This window comes from Brachypodium distachyon, chromosome 5 (genome assembly GCF_000005505.3).
Source record: "Brachypodium distachyon strain Bd21 chromosome 5, Brachypodium_distachyon_v3.0, whole genome shotgun sequence".
Classification (NCBI taxonomy): Eukaryota; Viridiplantae; Streptophyta; class Magnoliopsida; order Poales; family Poaceae; genus Brachypodium; species Brachypodium distachyon.
In genome coordinates, this window is record NC_016135.3 from 10,275,306 (window position 1) to 10,292,390 (window position 17,085).

At 50.2% G+C, this 17,085-nt stretch overlaps 1 protein-coding gene across 3 annotated transcripts in view; it reads left to right on the top strand.

Annotated features, from left to right (window-relative positions):
• The window catches only part of LOC100821885, a 31,849-nt gene extending 18,939 nt beyond the window's left edge, over positions 1-12,910 (top strand). The window contains exon 9 of one of the 3 annotated variants that reach the window (XM_024455823.1): positions 12,628-12,910. In XM_024455823.1, the coding sequence (XP_024311591.1) occupies positions 12,628-12,780 (153 nt within the window). In that variant the 3' untranslated portion in view covers positions 12,781-12,910. The remainder of the gene's footprint in view (positions 1-12,627) is intronic. The other 2 variants (XM_024455827.1, XM_014896031.2) reach the window with 2 other exon arrangements.
• Positions 12,911-17,085: the final 4,175 nt, after the last annotated feature.

Consider the following 17,085-nt stretch of genomic DNA (forward strand, 5'->3'; position numbering starts at 1 on the left):
AGGGGTTCCTCTCTTACACATTAGGAGTTCTCCTTCTTCTTCTTCCTCCTCTAGACACAGCTCAAGGAGCACCATTGTAGCCTCTTGTATCTCGGCTAATACAAACAAAGCAGGAGTAGGAGTTTTACCTTATCTAGAGGGCTCCGAACCTGGGTAAATCACCGTGTGTTCTTACTTTCGTCCGTGGTTTCTACTGCGCCATCCCTCCTCCGGATCCTCCTTCGTCCATTGGCCCCATCTTAAGCCATCCTATGGCATCTGCCGTGACACCACCACGACAGTTGGCGCCCACCGTGGGGCCAGCAGCGGCACTGGCTGGAGTCTTCATCCGGACGGGAAGCTTCCTCATCATCGGAGAGCGTGTCGTCTCCGGTTTGGTCCAGAGATTCGGCTCTCTGGGCTTCATCGACAACAACGCAGGTTGCTTCAACAACGTGCCACTTCCCTGCGCAGGCCGCTTCATCAACTTGGGTATGCACGAGGTCTACATCGCCACTGAAACTCCTTGCAGGTATCCCGAGCAGGTGGTGGTGGCCGAGGATCCTCCCGCCATCTGCACGGTTCGCGGTCGGCATGTCGACTGCCCCGCTAGCCATGTAGAGGTCATGATGACGGCTCAAGGCGGCGATGCTGGTAAAGGCACTGCAGAAAGCGCCGGACTCCCGAGCAAGTCTGGCAGAATGGCGCGACCCCCAATGGAGAAGCCGGAGAACATCGCTGCTCAGGCTGGCACATCCGCTACACCGGCAAAGCCGACTCTGCTCCAGGCCGCCATCGAGAGGCTGACGTTGCCTGTGGCTCCAAACGCTAAGTCGGCCCAGCTGCAGGCTGAGTTGGAGTTGGAACGCCAAAACCTGCTGCAGGAAGCTGTCGACATGGCTCGTGCTTGGCAGGAGCTCGAGATTTCACTTCGTGAGTATAACAAAGCTCATGGTCTCAATCTACTGCAGTGCACAACCCTAGCCGAGTTGGGGAAATGCGTAACCGTGGCAGAAATTTGAATGCCGAGATAGTTAGGGATGGCAGAGCCATGCCTGTTGTGTCGGCACTAAAGCCGAAATATAGCACCCCTGTTAAGAACCTCAGGGCAGCCGAGGCTGCAGCAGAAGAGTTGCCGAATCTCACGAGAGAGGCACTCCGACTACAATAGTTGCGTGTGAAGGAGTTGCTTTGCACGGCTAACGAGCAAAACGAGGCGTACATGAGGTTGCACGGCAAGCCCGGTGCATCTCAGATCATTCACTCGGCGGCAGGCGCTGGCGGCCGGGCCGACAAGCAAGCGTCTTCACCTGGTGGTAGACGGGATAAGAGTGTCAACTCCGGCCGAGACAAGCGGCTAGATCATTACGATCCGGCATTAGCTGGAAAGCAAATGGTCAGGCGAGTTGATGATGGTCAAAGTGGCCTACATCTCCGCGACAATCGCCGAGATCCACAGGAGCGACACTCGGCAGGTCATGGATGCCAACCTCGGGGTCCGGCGCCCAATACTGATGCAGGTCAGCAGGGTGCCGGGCACAACCCCATGTATCGAGGTGCAGATCGCCGACACGACCGTTACAACGACGGATACTCGGCCATGGGAGATGAAGGCTATCTCAGGCGAGAGCGTGACAATGTCGGCCCGCTTGGAGCCTGAGTGGGAAACCGGCAAGTGTCGCTGCTAGATGCCCGACATCGGCTCGATAGAATCTACCTGTCGGAACTTCTGGAAGAGCAAGACCCTCTGGGACCGCGTTGTTTCGCTCACCAACCCAGGGTTTCCAGCTACCCATGGGCACGAGAACATATGACGGCAGCACAAAGCCGGAAGACTGGTTGGAGGATTATGTCACTGCAGTGCATGTGCAGGTGGCAATCGCAGGTGGGTAGTACGTTATGTACCCCAAATGCTGGTAGGGCTAGCCAGGATCTGGTTGGATAATCTGTCGGAGGGCGGCATCAATTGCTGGATAGATTTTGAGAAAGATTTTGTCAGCAACTTCACCAGCACCTACAAGAGGCCTAATCGCCTTCGGCAACTGTCCATGTGCAAGCAAAGGGACAACGAGACTGACCGAGACTACCTGACAAGATGAAATAACCTCCGCAACTCATGTGATGGGATAGTGGAGTCACAGGCCATAGCATGGTTTGCCCAAGGATACCGACATGGCAGCATGTTGTGGCAGAAGCTGCAGAGGGAAATGCCGGCCACTTTGTCCGAGATGATCAAGATTGCGGACATGTATGCGTTGGGTGACCCAACGCAGGCATCGCTGATGCCGGCAGAGCAACACAGAGAGCAGCCAACATACAATCCTGCCGGAGCATTCCGGAGAAATGATCATCAAGATCATCGGAACAAAAGAAGTGACGATAGGCCGGATTACCGGTATGGGCCAGCCCATGTGGCAGCCACTCAAGATCAACCTGATGCCGGCCCTAGCCAACGTCCGAAGACTGGAAATCAGCAATGGGCCAAAAAAGGAGAACAGAAGAAGCCATGGCAAGACAAGCAAAAGTACACGTTCGAGATGATACTTGATCAGCCTTGTCGTTTCCACACGACCAATCGCAGCAAGCCGGCGAATCACACAACCCGGCAATGCAGTTGGATGCAGCGGACCGAAAAGGGTGAGGCAAGTCGGCTGCCCCCTCCTCCGCCACTCACAGGCGCTAATGCTTAGATTCAAGGACCCCCTCCAGCAAACAATGCTGTCAATCAGGCAGAAGACCAAGGCATCCCGGAATATGGAGGAAGAAACAAATACAAGGAGCATCACCAAAGCTACATGAGTTTTATCACGGAGCCAACCGACAAGCAGAGCCACCGTCGGCGTGAGATGGGAGTCAATGCTGTCATGCCGGCAGTGCCGAAATTCATGTACTGGTCGGAGCAGGAGCTTTGATGGAACCGGGCTGATCATCCTAAAGTCATGCCGAATCCTGGTGGTTATGCTCTGGTGGTCGACCCGACACTCATTGGGCCTGACATAAATGTCAAGTTCACTCGAGTTCTCATTGATAATGGGAGCAGCATAAACATCATGTACCGAGACACGATGCTCAAACTCGGCTTGAGCCTAGCCGGACTACCTTCCACAGTCCAAGGAGACAAAGAAGATACCGGTTGACAGTGAGTTCCCGGACCGCACCGTCATCATTTGTGCCGGCCTGAATGAGAAATAGGAAGGTGAGCTCACCAACTTCCTCCGTGAGAATCGGGACATCTTCGCATGGTCAAACCAAGACTTGCCAGGTGTACTGAGGGAGTTGGCTGAGCACTCATTGCATGTCAGGCCAGACGCAAGACCGGTGAAGCGGCCCCTTCGACGCTTCACCAATGACAGAAGGAAAATTATATCGGAAGAGATATCCCGGCTTCTAGCTGCCGGCTTTATCATGGAAGTGTTGCATCCTGACTGGTTGGCCAACCCGGTCATGGTCGAGAAGAAGAAAAATGACTCAACTGCTGCCAAGGTGTGGCGCATGTGTATCGACTACACTAGCCTGAACAAGGCGTGCCCTAAAGATCCTTTTCCGTTACCTCGGATCGATCAAGTGATCGACTCCACTGCCGGGTGTGAGTTGTTGTCTTTTGTAGATGCGTACTCTGGTTTTCACCAGATACCGCTGAACCCTAATGATCAAATAGAGACATCATTTATCACCCCATTCGGGGCTTATTGCTATCGTACTATGCCGTTTGGTTTGAGAAATGCAGGGGCTACTTACGAAAGGTGCATGCAGAAATGCTTGCACGACCAACTCGGCAGAAACGTGCAGGTATATGTCGACGATGTCGTCATAAAAACCAAAGAAAGCATCACGCTGCTGGATGATATCCGAGAAACATTTGCAAACTTGTGGAGATTCCGAATGAAACTAAACCCGGCCAAGTGCACATTCGGTGTGCCGGCAGGAAAGCTATTCGGATTCCTGGTGTCAAGCCGAGGTATAGAAACAAATCATGTGAAAATTTCCGCCATAAAGAGAATGAAGCTGCCGAAATGTCTCAAAGATGTGCAAAAATTCATTGGATGCTTAGCATCATTAAGTCGTTTCGTTAGTCGGCTGGGTGAAAAGACAATGCCTTTATACCAGCTGATTAAGAAAACCGACAAATTTGTGTGGACACAACAAGCAGAGGTAGCCTTCCAAGAGCTGAAGAAGATGATCGCTACGGCGCCGATATTAGCCTCGCCAATGGTGCAAGAGCCAATGTTGTTGTATATAGCAGCAACAAACTGAGTTGTCAGCGCCGTCATAGTGGTGGAGAGAGATGAAGACGGCAAGTTGGTACAGAGGCCGGTATATTACTTGAGTGAGGTGTTGTCATCATCAAAACAGAATTATCCTCATTACCAGAAGATGGCGTACGGTGTTTATATGACGGCAAAGAAGCTGAAGCATTATTTTGATGCACACCAGATCCGGGTAATATGTGAAGCGCCTATCTCAGAAATCATGAGCAATAAAGATGCAAGCAGCCGAATAGCTAAATGGGCTATTGAGTTAGCACCCTACACAGTGCAGTATGACAGAAGAGATGCTATGAAGTCTCGAGACTTAGGCGCTGGCGGATTTCCTGGTGGATTGGGCCGAGATGGAATATGAACCACCACCACCTTAAACCAGTTATTGGAAAATGCATTTTGATGGCTCCAAAATGAAAAGCGGGCTTGGCGCCGGCATAGTTCTCACCTCGCCCAAGCATGACCAGTTGAAGTATTTGTTACAGATTCATTTTGCGGCATCTAACAACGTCGCCGAGTATTAGGCGCTTGTTCATGGACTGAAGATGGCCAAAGAGATCGGTGTTCGCCGGATTCAATGCTTCGGTGATTCCGACTTGGTGGTCCAGCAAGCCTCTGGTAATTGGGATGCGTTGGATGTCAACATGGAACTATATCGCTTTCATGTGCAGAAGATCAGTGGTCACTTTGAAGGGTGTGAATTCCATCATATACCACGGGCGGAGAACGAGGCTGCCAACACTTTGTCGAAGCTAGGATCAACGCGGCAGGCCATCCCGGCCGGCATCGCGTTGGAACATTTGCGCAAGCCGTCAATCAAGCCGTCACCAGAATTGGAATCGATATTTATTCCGGCAAGCTCAGAAGCTGACGTCACTCCAATGGATATTGACAGTGGCAGTGGTTCCGGCAACCCGGAGACTGAGCGTGCTAACTCGGCCGAGGCAATGGCGGTTGAACCAATGGACGTAGACGAGCCAGTTTTTGTAACTCGTCCAGTGCCGGCTCGGGCACAACCAATAATGTCGTAACTCAAAGATGGGAGTTTGCCGGAAGAGGAAGTGTCGGCAAGGAAAATTCAGAGAAGAGCAAAAGCATACACCATTATCAATGGAGAGCTATATAAGAGAAGTGTCACTAATGTATTACAACGTAGTGTTGAGCCAGAAGAAGGACAAGAAATCCTCCGGGATATTCACCAGGGGGTGTGTGGTCATCATGCATCCTCAAGTACATTGGTGGCCAAGGCATTTCGGCACGGTTTCTACTGGCCGAGTGCATTACAGGAGGCGGAAGATATGGTGAGGAAGTGCAACGGTTGCCAGAGGTATGCCATCAAGATTCATATGCTAGCATCTGAGCTCAAGACCATCCCAATCACTTGGCCATTTGTTGTTTGTTGTTTGGTGTTTGGATATGGTGGGGCCCTTCAAGCGGGCACGAGGAGCCATGACGCATATCTTGGTCATGGTGGACAATGTCACCAAATGGATTGAAGTGAAGCCAATACGGAAGTGTGACGGCAAGACCGCAGTGTCGTTTTTGAAGGATATCATCTTAAGATACGGCTACCCACACAACATCATCACGGATAATGGAACAAACTTCGCAGAAGGGCCTTTTGCGCGGTTCTGCGCAGAAAAGAAAATCCGGCTTGATGTCGCCTCAGTAGCACATCCTCAGTAGCACATTCTCAGTCCAACGGGCAAGTTGAGAGGGCAAACGGCATGGTCTTAGCAGGCATAAAACCTCGGCTAATTGAGCCCCTGGAACGCACTCCAGGATGCTGGCTAGATGAGCTCCCGGCCGTATTGTGGAGTTTCAAGACAACCCCAAATCGTTCCACAGGCTATATGCCATTCTTCCTTGTATACGGAGCGGAAGTTGTATTACCAGCCGACATCGAACATGACTCTCCGCGAGTGACCATGTATACGGAAGCCGAGGTAAAGGAAACCCGGGAAAATGATGTCGACCTGCTCGAAGAAGCACGGGAATTGGCCTTATCCCGGTCAGCCATCTATCACCAACACGTTAGGCGTTATCACAGCTGGAAGGTAAATCCGGGGGTGTTCCGGGAAGGAGATCTCGTGCTCCGGCTTGTGCAGCGTACGGTCGGCATGCATAAATTGACACCTCCATGGGAAGGACCCTTCATTGTGAGAAAAGCGCTGCATAATGATTCGTACTATCTTATAGATGCGCAGGACCCCAACGCAAATAGGATGGACAGATCAGGCGAGGAAACCAAGAGGCCATGGAATGTAGCTTTGCTTCGTCCATTCTATACTTGAGAGATGAGTATTTGTATCGTTTTTCTCCTTATGTCGAGTATTTTGAAACAATGAATTATCCGCTGGGTTCTTAAAAGAAACTCAGGGACTCGCATGTTATATGAAAGTTGTGTTGCATTTATCTATTTTGTATGTCGGCCTGGCTTGATTGTGTAATCTTATTTCGGTCTAGTAGTGTGTCAGTACTAAAAACTCCCTCTATGACTTAGCTGTTGTCCGCAACCCGGCTTCATGGCAAGCTGGAGCATGAGTACGAAGTTATTGAACACATGAAAAGTTATTGTGGAAATAAGCAAACGAGCGAGCCGAGATGCGCGTCATATTCTCTAACCCAGCATTCTTTTTCTATACCGGGAATTTCTAGGCAAATTTCATGAGTTTAAGATTTTTTGAAAGTTCTATTCTATGACTTCGTGATTCATACGTCGAACGCCGACAAGGCAGACAAAGAGCCAAGGTCATATAATTTAACCAATGGAAAACTAAACTCAAGGACTCGGCTGGGAACTCGATAACTTGTGGCATAAACTATTTTCCACCATTGTGTATCACAATAAGACTACTTCAAAGTATTTACATCTGCACTCGGCATCCCGGGGATCTAGCAATTTTTTTAAAAAAAACTTTTTGCCGACATCAATGGGCACGGATTCAGGTTGTAGGATCGTTGGTGCCGGTGCTCGGAGCATCTGTCTCGGCGGGAGGTGGCTCGGCGACAATCTCTTCATCCACGTCCTCTTCTTCTTCTTCCTCGGCCGCCTCTTCGTCTGCGTCTGATCTCGGACCCTCCACAAAGGAATGCACATCGGCATATTGGATAAAGGAGTAGGCCGCTCTTGACGTTTGGCAGTCAACTCTGGATCCAAGAGGAAGGGAGAGTCGGCGTGCATGCACAGCACGTTGAGGTTAATGCCACGTACCAAGAAAGTACGAAGTACAGTGCCTCGTCGGCGCCGACATGAGCGTCCGCCTCCCGCCACTCGCTGAGCCGATCCTCCCCCTCCAGAAGACGCCTGGCCAAGTCCGAGATGGCACTCGGCGCTTCCTCTCCCGGCCAAAGAGCTCCGAAGACGCAGATGCCAGCATTGAGCATGTCGATCCCGAAAGTCTTCAATGGCTTGACACGGGTCCAGATGCTGATAAGATAGTTGTCCACATCGTATTCTGATGGCTATGCCTTGGAGGAATCCCTCTTCCCGCGAGCTTCGATCATGGCAGCTTGAGCAGCCTTAGTATAGTGCGGGAAGATTTCTGCCAGAAAAAGAGAAGTGATGATGAATCCCGGCATATTGCTATTGTCGGTCGAATGATCAAAGGAAAAGATTCGGGTTATGGCAACTTACTGCCTAGCAATCCGTCTATCTTGCCGAGATCCCGTGTGCACACGGCTAGCATATGTGTGCTCTCGGTCATCTCCTGTTGAGCAACGGTGGCTCGGGTCTCGGCTTCGGCGAGAAGATCTTTATATTTTTGTACTTCGCCTTCCAGGTGGATCTTCTTGTCGGCTTGCGCAGAAAGCGCCGAGGTAAGTTGGGCTACCTCGGCCTTATGCGCCTCCCCTTGCGCTTCAATTTGCACCCTTAGCCAGGCCACCTCATCTCGATGCTGCTCCACCAGTTGAGTCTTCTCCTCTATTTTGAAGACATGGGTTAAAAGTATTCAAGACAAGAATAGATGCAGTCCGAAATACGGAATGAGTCATACCTTGCACCTCCGTGACGCGCTTCAGCAGCTCCGACACTTGTGCATCATCCCCGGCTGTTTATGTTGGCGCACGTTAGTTTTGAAAGTACATATGCAACTCACTCTTGTTTCGCTGCTCGGCCACCAAAGCCTTGTGCTTGTCCACCAATTTCTGGTGCGACGCAAGTAGGATTTTGAAGATCGCGTTGCGTTTATTCATACAGTTCTGCAAGCAAGTGATCCATAATCAATTTTTGCATAATGGTTCAGATCTCTTATAGCAGATCAAACCTGAATCTCGGGGAATAGTGTTTGAAGCAATTATTAAAAGCTTCAGGCCGACTATTCTAAACTCGACCTAGATCTCGGGGAATAGTGTTTGAAGTAATTTTAAAGCTTCAGGCCGATTATTCTAAACTCGACCTGAATCTCGGGGAATAGTGCTTGAAGTAATTTTAAAGCTTCAGGCCGACTATTCTAAACTCGACCTGAATCTCGGGAAATAGTGTTTGAAGTAATTTTAAAGCTTGAGGCCGACTATTCTAAACTCGACCTGAATCTCGGGGAATAGTGTTTGAAGTAATTTTAAAACTTGAGGCCGACTATTCTAAACTCGACCTGAATCTCGAGGAATAGTGTTTGAAGTTTTTTCCGAGATAAGCTTCAGGCCGATTATTTCTTACTCGCTCTAAACCTCGGGGACTAGGAATATATATGCTAAAGGCAGAATAAAAAACTTCAAGAGATTTTCGTACCTTGGCAGCTCGGCTAGATTCCAACAACGCAACTCTCGCCTAGAACATCCGGGCCGCCACCGACTCTGGGGTCGCTGCCATGGGAGATGGTCCCACCAGAGCATTTTGCTGTGCCGTTTGGAGCGTGCTGGAGTTAACTTCGTAACTGTCGGCGCTGTTCCAATCCATGGCGTAGTGGCCAAGGGACCCCTAGCTATGCCCGCTTGTTGTCCTCAGAGGAACTCCTTGAGTACCCCGGAATGACGGCAGGCCGAATGAACTCAGAGGCTGCTGTCCCGCCGGAATGGCGGAGCTCCTAGTCTTCTTCGCCCGGGCGGCCGCTATCTGTGTCGGTTGCGGTGGCTGCTGTGGCGGCGGTGATGCTGTTGCCTGAGGCTGTTGAGGCTGCGGAGCTGGCTGACGAGGAGGATCCGCTGCCAATGGTTGTGGCTGCGCAACAGGCGCTGCCGACGAAGTAGCAGTCCCGGCCGCAGATGTCTCGTCTTGGGCGACGCTCGAAGCATCGATGCCGGGGCCGACCTCCTGAACGGGGGACGCCGGGTCTGCGGCAGTCTCGGTTTCTCCCGTGGCCTGAGCAGAAGGCTCTGCACGCGGAGACGAGGTGGCTGGGATTTCGGATGCGATGTAGGTCTTGGACTGGGTGGCAGTCAGAGCCTCCCTACAGAAACGGAATGTTGTCACTTTCATGTCAGTCAAGAAGAGATACCGACATTCAAAGTTGAAATAGCATGAGGCTTACCCGACGACCATTGGTTTCGGCTTCGGTTGCCGGCCAGCAGTTTTCTTCTATTTCATGGTCCTCCGAAGCTCTGTATCGGCAATGCGCTTCTCACCTGCCGACACCAGAGCAGAAGCAGGGGCCGCGGCAGAAGTCGGATCATCCAAGTCAGCTATTCCCGGACAAAAACAGGCGTAAGCACTTCGAAGATAAGAGCTAAAATATCAACGAGATGGGGTCGGAAATTATTACCTATGGCACGCCTAGGGCCGGCATGAGGAATCGGCATGTGATCCTCAGAGTCCGGGTCTTCCAAGTCGGCTCCCAGACGGTTAGGAAAGAAGCGTTTGTCCGGCTCATGCCCGTCCTCGTTGCGTTGGAGTGTAAATTTCTGCACAAGAACATAAAAGTTACGCCAAGATAAGGCATTGTCAGTTAGAGGCCGGCATATAGTTATGTCGGAAGCAAATCGAAAAAGCAAGTAAACTAGAAGTTTACCAAGGGTGCACGGTTCTTCCGACTGTATGGCACCATGCCCCAACTCCAGTTCTCGGCCAAATTGGTCTTGGCGATCGCCTTGACTCGGCGCCGAACCTCGGGCTTGTCCAGCATGATGGCCGAGACTCGGTTCGGGTCTAGCCGGCCGCTGTGGAAGCACATCTTGTGCGTCCGGCGTTGGACCGAGCAAACTCGCCGGAAGACGAATGTGGCCAGCAGATCATCAGCCGTCATCCCGTTCTCCTTCAACGCAATGATGCCGGCATGTACTTCGTTGATCTCCTAAGAGAGTCCTTGGGATCGTACCTCCAATTCTTCTTCTCCTCCGGCGAGCCCACTATGAATCCCGGCAGATTAATCTTGTCGGTGTCTGAAATGTTCTTGACATAAAAGAATGTCTTGAGCCACTTCTTACAGGATTCGAGGCCCTGAATCTGAGGAAAGATAGAACCTCGGCGAGGTATGACGGTGGCGGCGCCGCATTGGGTCATAGGCTTAGGGGCACCAGGATTGTCCTTGTCGGGGAGAACCTGGGGCCGGAACATGAAATACTTGGCCCATAGGTCAATAGAAGGCGAGAGGCCGAGATAGTTTTCGCAATAGGTTATGAAAGCAGAGAGTGTGAGGATGGCATTATCAGTAAGATGATGAGGCTGGAGTCCGAAATGATCGAAGAAATGCCGGATGAAATCGCTAACCGGGAGCCCGAAGCCACATTCGAAGTGAGATACAAAGACAACGAACTCACCGGGCCCAGGCGTCGGCACGACTTCGTCGCCGGGAATCCGGCACTCCACTTCTTCCGGGATTCACCGGGTGCGGCGGAGCCAGTCAATGTCCGCTTGAGACACATCGGAGCCCTCCCATACGGCACGCTCCGAGCCGGAGTCCTCCTCGTTCTGCTGATTGGCGGGTCGACGGCGGCGGCGTCATGGGAAGAAGACGCCATGGCGCAAAAGTGAATCTGGATCTGATCCGACGAGAAAGCGGTGGTGCGAGGTGCGAGCGAGCAAGGAGGGAGCGACGGAAGCGCAGGCGGGCATGCGCGAGGATGCGGCGATCAGCTTGGCTACCGAAAATGAGCAAGCGTGTCGGCGAAGAAGCTCTGAGCTTGCGGCAATGGCAGACGCGCGAGAGCAGCAAAGAGGCTAGGGTTTCGGGGGAAAGTAAAAATGCTTTCACCCCGTCCCCTTTATTTATAAACGGGGGGCAATCATGGGCCGCGGATCTTACGCGCCCACGATCCCTGCGGCCAACAGGTATTTGGCACTACAATCATGGGGACGGTTACCCCCATAAAACGGCGCACGCATGGTTACTGCGCAACGTGTCGTAGTAAATCTCGCCGAATCAGGAGGAGATAAGGCAACGGGTGGAATTCGAAGTTCCCCTCTTAATGGCCTGCTGGCTTTCCTGTCCGATGGGACGACACATTCGCCTCGAAAGACGCGCCAACAGTGTCTCTAACCTTATCTTCCCGTTATTTAAGTGAGGCGCAAAATAAGTGCGACATGTGGCACATATGTCGGCAGAGAAAGGCTCTCTATTGATGGCCGAGATTAAGAGGGGAAATCTCGGCTCGAAGCTGAAAATACCGCACCGACTAAAAATGTCGGCGGTGCTAAATCTCAGCTGAGAAAGCTCGGGATCGTATCAGCATTTTACCTAGTCGAATCCTCCTAGGCGTTGAGTGGTTCGAGTTTTGGGAAACTGTCGTGGCCCGACATCAATTCCTGTTGGACCGCAACAGCTTCGGGGACTAGTGTCGGGGGGATAACCCCGGGTAGGGTCATGACGACACATATTGGCCGGATTAGCAACAAGCAAGGCCGACGTAGCAAGTACGCCGGCATTCTTGAGCCGACTTTATAACAGTCTGGCATACCAAGAGGGTGCTGACATCTCTAGCTTATCTTATGTGATTGCGGGACAAGCACGGACTATCTAATCTCGCTAGGGCCGGGATACGCCAACGGTCTTATCCTAGTCGCATGGCTTAAAGCAAAGCAACGCTCACTTTATGACGGAAAAGCAGTCGTTACTCACGTGGCGGTTAGTTTTGACGCTTCACCATCTGCAGCTCATTATCCACCTTCCGCTGATCCGCTCCACCGAAATGCCGCTTTTCCTCTCCACGGGCACGGCCACGCTGCCCCACCTCCGCCTCCCATCAACCTGGAAGCATTTATAAATACACGGCTCGTCCGGAAGAAATCTAATATCTTCAGCGTTCGTCCCAGTTCACAGTTACAATTAAGCAGCGCAAAATGACGGCCATAAGAAAAATGGTGCTGATTCTTTTTCTTGTGGTCTCGTTCGCCTTGGCAGGTAGGGCAAATGGTACTACGTAGCAGTAGTACACCATCTTGCAAACTTGTTAATTTAGGTGTTTGTCTTGCCATGGATGATGGATTTGATGTTTTAGCACATGATTTGGACAGTACATGGCCGGAGGATTGAAGATGAACAATCTGCAGCAAGCAAAGGGCACGAGTGGCCGGGCAGCTCTGACGGCGCACGTGGTGGTGGTTTGGGGGCGCCGTCTCCAGCCGGAGGCGGCGGCGGTTTGGCTTTGGCCTCATCGCCGTTCGTAGCACCAATGGGCAATTGCACTGAGACGAGGATATACACGATACCGCTCTGCATCGATGCCTTCTGCTCGTCCACGTGCATGATGTCGTTTCACCCGGGTGGCCACTGCCGCGGCAACGGCTTCATCCGTTCTTGCTACTGTTTTATGTGTGATTGATGCAATCCGTGTTACTGTGTTGGTTCTTGCACGCGTTCGTGCCAAAATGTAATGCAATAATAAAAGGGGTATCCGGAATAAAAAAAATTGACATGCATGATCGTCTTGTTTATCAGCCCAGTTCAGAGTTCAGATGATTGGTTTTGTGAAAGGAAGAAAAAACAATCGGCACATCCAAGCATGCAACCCCTGGATCGGCCAGCCGTTCGTAGAATGGAAGCGTGTGTTGGAAATATGTCCTAGAGTCAATAATAAATATGTTATTATCATATTTTTTTTTCTTGATAAATGTTTATTATCCATGTTATAATTGTATTGACAGGAAATTAAGTACATGTGTGGATAAATAAACAAATACCGTGTCCCTAATACGCCTCTACTAAATTAGCTCGTTGATTAAAAGATGGTTAAGGTTTTCTAACCATAGACATGTGTTGTCATTTATTAACGAGGTCATATCATTAGGAGAATGATGTGATTGACAGACCCAAACCTAAGCATAGCTTTTGATCGTGTCACTTAAGTTTAAATTGCTAATGCTTTTATTGTGTCAAGTATCATTTCCTTAGACCATGAGATCATGCCACTCCCTGGTACCGGAAGAATACTTTGTGGATATCAACCGTCATCTCGTAACTGGGTGATCATAAAGGTGTTCTTCAAGTATCTCGAAAGGTGTTTTTTGGGTTGTATGAATCAAGACTGTGATTTGTCAGTCCATGTGACAGAGAGATATCTCTGGGCCCTCTCGGTAATATAACATCCTAATGAGCTTGCAAGCATGTGACTAATGTGTTTAGTCACGGGGATATTATATTGCGGTACGAGTAAAGAGAACTTGCCGGTAATGAGATTGAACTAGGTATGATGATACCGACGATCAAATCTCGGACAAATAATATATCGCGAGACAAAGGGAATTGGATACCGGATTAATTGAATCCTCGACATAGTGGTTCAACCGATGAGATCTTCGTGGAATATGTGGGAGCCATTATGGACATCCAGGTCCCGCTATTGGTTATTGATCAGAGAGGTGTCTCGGTCATGTCCATATGTTTTCGAACCCATAGGGTCACACACTTAACACTTAATGTCGCTAGAGTTTGATGAGATAAATACATGGTGATATCGAATATTGATTCGGAGTCCAGGATGGGATCCAGGCCATCACGAGGAGCTTCGGAATGGTCCGGAAATAAAGAATTATATATGGGAAAGCTGTTTCGGAAAAGTTCGGGATATTTTCCGGTATTGATCGAAAATATTCTAGAAGGTTCCGAAAGTTCTCGGAAGGTTCTGAAATGTTCCGGATTATTCTTGAGAATTTAATTGGGACTCTGTAGTAATTAATTAGAGAGATCTAATTAATTATCCCCTAATGGGGCTCCTAGGGGAAAGGGGAGGCAGAAACTCCACCGCACGTGGTTGAACACCACGTATGTGGAGAGGCATGTGGGAAAGGGAGGGAGTCCTCTCGGGACTCCTCTTTCCCTGGCCGGCCACATCTAGGGAAAAGGAAAAGGGCGAAATTGAGGCAAGTAATTCCTATAGGGATTACTTACCTATTTCTTGAGAGGCAAGAAAGGAAAGAGTAGATTGTCTCCTCTACCTACCTTGCCGCCAGCCTTCTCCCCTATATAAGGAGGGGAGGGGCTGCCCCTGGATCAACCCTGCTCCTCTCCCTGACCTCCTCCTCTCACGTGCACAGTGAAGCCCTGTCCGTGGAGAACTCCACCATAGGCTACACCACGCCGTCGTGCTGCCGGAATCTCATCGACCTCTTCCCCTCGCTTGCTGGATCAAGAAGGAGGAGACGACGTGAAGCTGAACGTGTGGATATCAAGGAGGTGCCGTTGTTTCTGCACTGAGATCAATCTCATCGAAAGTACCACTACGCCAACAACGATCCCGTGATCGTAACGCTTTGTGGTCTACGAGGGTACGATGCTCATAATCCTTCTCGTTACTTACATCTAGTAGATATTATCTTGGGTTTTCTTCCGCACTTCTCGTAGGAAAATTTTTGTTTTCCTTACAACGAACCCTTTCAGCGTGTTCCAAAATGACTGGGATCTATGTACAACACCTTACTTCGTTCTGGTGTTGACATCTCTTCCTTTCTCACATGTCTGGAGAATTCTTTTTGCCAACCTACCCCTGACCCAACCCGACCCCACATCACATATGACATGAGCATTTTTTGTGATCGTTATCTCCACCGAATTCTCGTTGTCTCCACCGAATTCTAGACACAAGATGTGATATCAATATTGCATAATAATTAATCCAAGAAGGCTGACCAAAGACGATTGACATCAGCGCTCTTTTCACTCATTATCTCCACTGAATTCCAGACACAAGATGCGACATCGCTATTGCACAATAATTAATCCAAGAATGCTTACTAAAGACGATTGACATCAGCGCTCTTTTCACTCTTTTCTCCACCGAAATCCAGGCATAAGATGTGACGTCTTATTGCACGATAACTAATCTAATAAGGGTGATCACAGCAGAGTATGAAGTTACAGTACAGTGGAGTATGAAGTCACCGTGAACCGAGCGTAGGTCAGATGTAACTTTAAGGCGAAAACATCATCAAAACATAGTCAGATGTGATCTATAAAATAAGAAATTCACGTGATAACTCAAAAAAGTTTTGTCAAAGATATAAAGTTATGTCTTTGTCTCGTGCCAAATGGTAACCCCACCACTCTACATGCCCTTCTCCATCCACAGGACGATGCCTGTATTGGCAGGCGTGAGGTCTTCCCCATTTTTTGGGTTGTCGCGGTTCAAATGGTAAACAGGGTATACGTCATGGACAGTAGTACGACGTGATGGCCGCACATTAACGCACGATGAAGGCCAGCCTCGCTCTCACGACATGCAAGACAATCATGCGGTACGAATGATATAGAGCTGATGGATGATCTCAAGATTTTGAGAATTGTTATATTTTTTATCTTTTAACCGGTGTACTTAATTTACGATTTGTTTCGAAGGAACCTTCAAAACTAGATCACTTCTGACTATGTTTTGATGATGTTTTCGCCTTAAAGTTACAGTACAATGGAGTATGAAGTCATCGTGAACCGAGCGTAGGTCAAAAGTTCATGTCTTCTTGACATATTGAATAGCTTCATACGTTAGCCAACGCAACCAAAAAACCGATCTTATGAAAGGGCCAGGCAATCCACTTAGGGTGCGTTTGGTTCCCGGGCAAGCAAATGTGGATAGGGATAGCCATGGATGAACCGGAGATACATAGAGTGAGATTGACAAATAAAATCGCAGCAATTGACATGAACACAGAGGGAAAGAGAGAGCCAGAGGGAGAGGGAAATCGGCAGCCAGAGGGAGAGGGAGAGGGATGGGGGGCGGACGGATCTGAGAAGACAGCCGGAAGGGAGAGGGAGATGGCGGGAGGGAAGAGAGAGAGAGAGAGAGAGAGAGAGAGAGAGAGAGAGAGAGAGAGATGGGCACGGGGGGAGGGAGATGGGCGCGGGGAGGAGGGACACGGTGGAGGCCGGAAGGGGGAGGGAGATGGCGCGAGGGAGAGGGAGATGGGGGCGGCCAGAAGGGAAAGTGAGATCAACGCGAGGGAGGAGATGGGGGCTGGCGGATCTGAGAGGGAGATGGGCGCAAGGGAGAAGGAGGTGGGGTGGCGGCTGGATTTGAGAGAGGAGAGGGAGACGCCGATCTGAGAGAGAGGGATAGGGTTGGCCCAAATATAAGAGAGAGGGTCGGCCCGATCTTAGCGAGACGGAGAGGGAGAGGGAGAGTACCTGAGGATCGTGAGCTCGCCTCCTGCTGCCGCCGCCAGAGAGTGGAGTGGAGGTCACGAGAGAAATGAATCGGGTGAGGAGGTGAAAAGAGAGCAAAAAAGAGAGGGAAACCTTTCAGCCGCGCGCTCGCCCCATCCGACCAAAGTTCCCGGATATCGCTGGCCAGCATCCGAGAAGAATATGCTTCCTAGCTGGTTGCCCATATCCATGCTATCCATCCAAGAGCTATCCCTATCCCATCCACCATATCCAATGTGGCTTCCGCAGGACTAAACGTGGATCAAAAGTGCGTTTCAATTTAATTACGACAATCGGATCTTGAACTCGAGACCTCTTGGTACCATGAAGAGATTCATGCG